The sequence below is a fragment of the Saccostrea cucullata genome, unplaced genomic scaffold, assembly GCF_032062105.1.
Source record: "Saccostrea cucullata isolate Sc308-1 unplaced genomic scaffold, CSIRO_AGI_Scuc_v1 ctg756, whole genome shotgun sequence".
Classification (NCBI taxonomy): domain Eukaryota; kingdom Metazoa; phylum Mollusca; class Bivalvia; order Ostreida; family Ostreidae; genus Saccostrea; species Saccostrea cuccullata.
The window spans coordinates 355884-361266 of NW_026930876.1; the positions used below are offsets into that span (position 1 = coordinate 355884).

Sequence of the window (5383 nt, forward strand, 5' to 3'; positions counted from 1 at the left end):
TGACCTTCTCATAGTCTGAACTCTCAACTACCCCTAGTGCAGAGTATACCTCAGCCGCTTTTCCAACCAGTACACTTTGTAACATTGTTGACCAAACATTTTGTGGCCATTTAAGATTCTCTGCTACCTTTTCGAATTGTGGAAAATATTTGTCTACAGATTTTTCTTGAAATTTTGGAACTAATCTGATATTTTTTGCTGCATCAAATTCAGTTTTGACAACTGACAGTTCTGGTTGGTTCTGTAATTTTAATTTCTCTAATTCAAAGTTCCTTTCACGCTCTCTTTCTCGCTCTTGTCTTTCTAATTTGTCTAATTCAAATTTTCGTTCACTCTCTCGTTCTTCTCTTTCTCTTTCTAATTTTTCTCTTTCAAATCGCATTTTCTCTAACTCTAATTGAAACTGATATTCTGCCATCTTATAAGAGCCTAACTCTGATTTAACTGTATATTCTGGAAGATCGTATTTTTCAAAGATGTTTTCTTCTACTAGTTTGTTTGCAACCTTAATTCTAATGTCTTGCTTTTTCTGAGAGGATTTAACATCTAACCCAAAATGCAAACCTAATGCGATCAAGTCATCCTTTTTTAACGTATCAAAAACCTGAACACTTGGTGAACTAAGAAAGTCTGTGACCGAAAACACCATGTTGATTTCTGCTGGCTTATAATTAAATTTAAGGTTCAATTAACAAAAATTCTGACAATAAACTGCAAAAGTGCAAGAAATTCTTTATCCCGGACGAGCCCCCAATTCTGTTATGGGTCAGAATTACCCGAAATGCCAGCAAAGATCAATAACACAATTTAAACTTAACAATAATTTATTTACAGTAATATATAATAAATATATCAAACATAAAGTACAAACTTAGCAAGAATCTAAAAATACATACATCAGAGTGTCCGTTGCTGCACACAATGTCCCAGTGAAAATATATCCCATTTATATCTCAATAGTGCTTATACGACAAAGTATTTCTATGCATCGAATTGACAGGGTATTTATACAGTAATATAAATCTAGAATATTCTAGAAATTGTTAAAACATGATATTACTGGAACAATCTGGACATACACAAAATTTAAGAATGTTCTAGATCAAATGACCGAACATGTTGACCACTCTGGAATGTTCAAGAAACTAAATGTTACTAATAATATACAAGATGAAACAATACAAATACAACACATCACACAACACATTCCTTACGAAATCATGAACAAGGCTTTTTTGAATCACAGACAACTATTATTTCAATAGCAATAATTGATCATCAACAACATTACTTTGTTAAAAGTCACCCTGATTCAAAACGCAAGTACTCTGAGACTCCCCCCAAAAATGGGAATTTCTATGGTAACAAATCGTGCTCCTTTCTGAGCCATGTTTTTATATTCGTATAAAGTAGATTTATTCATAAATATTTACCTTTTTGATGTCTTTGTCAAGGTTAAAATTACAAATAGTCAATGTACTTTATTTCCTCATCAATGCTCTGCTTCATCGATAGGCGAGGTTAAAGAAATGTGCAGGGCGGGAGTAATGGAGAAAAGAAGCAGGGCTTGAAGCATGTGGATTGGCGGAATGAAGAACATGTAAATGTAAAGAATAACTGTCCGCAGAGGATCGTGATTTAGGTAGTTATACATCAATCTACCTTAATCATCCTTAATTTCTTATAACAATCATGTATTAAGTTTTCCTTCTTAATACTAAAGATCACATGCAGAAGATTTGTTTCAATGTTATGCAAGTTAATTATAGACAATTGACAAAACATTACTTTATTTCCATTCAAGAGCCAACAGAGGGGTATCAAAGATATACCATCGTAGAATAAAAAAAATGATAAAAATTATAGAAATAAAATTCTATAATCTAAAATACACACAGAGCAAGTTGTTGTTGCTTTAAAATATTACTAAAGATTCAAGAGAACTATTTACAAGCTGAAGTAAATTATCAATATTTTTCACAGGTAATGATCCAGAAATATTTAAAATTTGATAACTATCTGAACTAGAAAAATTAAAATTTACATTATATTTCTATGCTTCGATATTTTTCATTACAGAGTGCACAATCTATGAGAAAATTCAATTCCTTCTCGGCTGTATTGAGACTATTCCTTAGCCTCTTTCTGCCCTTCCGCTTCCTCTGCCTGACCAGACTTCAATGTGGAGACGAGGACCTCATACTGCTTGGTTTTGTGTTCTTTCCCGTCATAACCAAAATAAGCACATCCATGAGTTGTGTGAACTTTACATGGAATAAGACTCCCCTCGTGGTGGACTCGACCCACGTACAGCCCCTCACCCACCCTCAGAGCGTTGTGGGGGACGTTTCCGTTTGAGGCGCCCTCCCAGCTATAAATCCATTTCTCGTAATAGCTATTGGCCAGATAATAGAACCATCCGCAAACCTTTTCTTCACCACCGTACGGAATACAGGCTCCACTAAGATGTTTCCCGTATTTTCCAGGTGTAAAGTCGCCATCAATGTGAGCACAGACTACGTGAAGTGTTTTGCCGTCTGCCTCGTATCCCCCTGTAAACACATCAGTTGGCAGGTAGCCACCTGTGCTATACCAACGACCGCTGTAAAGAGTATTAGAGATATTTATCAAAAATCATTATCTTGAATTAAAAGTATCATTATCTTGAATTAAAAGTATATATATATATATATATATATATATATATATATATATATATATATATATATATATATATATATATATATATATATATATATATGGAAACTGCATTTTCTTTTTCTTTTATAATTATATATATATATATATATATATATATATATATATATATATATATATATATATATATATATATATATATATATATATATATATATATTGCATTTTCTTTTTCTTTTATAATATATATATATATATATATATATATATATATATATATATATATATATATATATATATATATATATATATATATATATATATATATTAGACTTAGTACTCACTCTATGCAAAAATTTCTATTCAGGCCGTCACTTTGCATTGTAATTAGAATATTAAAGAACTCTGTCAAAAGGAAATACAACTAGAGTCATATATACACACACGAGATTTAATAAGCACGATTCCGGACCAACTTCATCCGTTTGATATAAGCTATAATGTAGTATAATTATAAATTCATAAAAATGTGTCCTGTTTTGCAGTTTTCTAAATTCACAAACATCGAGTTACATCGGGTAACTTTCAACAGCTTTTAATAATGATTTAAGAAATAATCATGCACAATCAATGCTCAATATAAGAAATATTAAATATGTTTTATATACCATGTTCTTTGAATAATCAGGTATATTATATCCTGAAAAGGGGTCTGTTTTGGAAAAAATAAGCATACCCTATATTAATTATATTTATATGAAGCAATTTTTTTTTTAGAGATTTCTATTTTTTTTATTCCTTTAGGGTTTTTTATCTTGTCTAAAATAATTTCTATATAGGGGAAAAAAAATTTCATCAACTTCTCAATCTAATTGCTTCCTGAATCGGGAGAGAGCAAACAAACATAATTTGAGGATAACCCAAGTTTTAAAAAATTAAAACGAGTGCCTCGGTGTAAGTCAAATTTTATATCTGACGAACTGCATTTTTACGTTGTTCCCGGAGAGAAAAGAAAATAAAGTTAAGCATATCGTATATAGGGTTTAGACCTTTCTGGTAGATTGAAATTTTTTTTTAAGTGCGTTAAAACTGGGACAGAATTAGCGCCCTTTGAATCTTTTTCAAAGTGTTCCTAAATTTGGGACAAAATCATCATACTTTGAATTTTCTTTTCAAAGTGCGTTAAGAGTGTACAGGAACATTTTTTTTATTCTATGGACACACTTAAGGCACTCTGAAAATATATAATTAAAAAAAGAACTTTTTCAAAGTGCGCTAATATAGTATTTGTATACTGCATAAAATTGATGAAATAGGTTTTTGATCACATGCTTTTTGCAATTTGATAACCCCATGAAAATGCTGCATCTACATTTACTTGTATTAATTTATATATCATATATGCATGTTTATATTTATGTGTTTATGTTTCTTTGTGTATATTTAACCTTTCATTCAGAAGTTTCTATCTTATCATTTAACACTTGTATGCCTCGGTCATATTAACGCACTTTAAAAAGAAAAAAAATCATTTTTCAAAGTGTGTTGAATAACTTGTTCCCAATTATAAAGGGACATAAAGACAATTTCAACTGAATTTTTAAAAGCAGTTTTAATGCATACAATTCTTAACTAAGGCATCATCTTATGATCATCAAAGATTTGAACATCATACATTGATTAACAAACGAGATACAGAACTTAAAGTTCTTCAAAATGAAAAAAGGGCTCGTGCCTTGTTTTTGTAAACAAATAGAAAATATCTGATTAATAACAAAATGAAATTCAGCAAATCACTAGAAGCTGCTTAATTTTATTTAGAATTAACTTCTTTATTAAATTTATCTGTATTGAACGAACATTTATCAGTGTATTAATTTATGTAAACGGATTATGACACGGATCCTATTTACATAACAAAGGTTAAGAGCTCTAAATCCGTCTTGTATCACTACAACTGAAGATCAAATTTTGGATGATCATTAGAAAAACCTTAGTTAAATTTTTGTAAAAATGGAAAAATGAATTTGAAAATTTTAAGCTGAAACTGTGTCTATGCCCCTTTAACGCACTCTGAAATTTTTTTCAAGGAAATTATTTTTTATGCATTCCGGAAAATAAATTTTGAAAATTCAGCACTAATATTGAAACTTTCTGGAGGAAAAGTTCTTATAAAAAAATCGTAAATACTTATTAATGGAATATTTCACAAAAAAAGTATATTATAATATATCAGATAGAGTACTTTGATATTTTGTTAATGAAGTTCAATGTTTATTCAAATTAACTTTGAAATAATATTATTAGGTATAAACAAGCTTAGATACATAATATGAAAGGAAATCGTCATGATTTTCAGGATAATAATGATGTGGTACATGCAAAAGTGCATGATGAATAAAACTTGAAAATCTATTCAACTAGTAAAATTGTTTTGAATATACTACAGCTGCGATTTATAGTATAATATATAATAAGATATATCAGGTTTCGGTTTTCACCGCTTTATAAATCAGTGGATTACCCCCTCCTCTCTACAATACTTTTAAAAACTTAATTTATTTGTATTCTTGTTTTCAACTTATATTATTTCATATATATTTTTTATACATGTATTTATTATTATGTAATTATATTTAAACAATTGTTTTTTATATAGAATATTGTTGCAATGCAATTGCTAAAGTACTAGTATATATTACCAAAGAAATCAAATTTAATAAAC

At 29.3% G+C, this 5383-nt stretch overlaps 1 protein-coding gene across 1 annotated transcript; it reads right to left on the minus strand.

The window, feature by feature from the left end:
* Positions 1-2127: 2127 nt before the first annotated feature.
* Positions 2128-3040, minus strand: LOC134230418 (uncharacterized). The gene is made up of 2 exons (XM_062712246.1): positions 3003-3040; positions 2128-2602 (listed from the first exon to the last, which is right to left on the minus strand). The coding sequence occupies exons 1-2, from the start codon at positions 3038-3040 to the stop codon at positions 2128-2130; spliced, it is 513 nt and encodes a 170-aa protein (XP_062568230.1).
* Positions 3041-5383: the final 2343 nt, after the last annotated feature.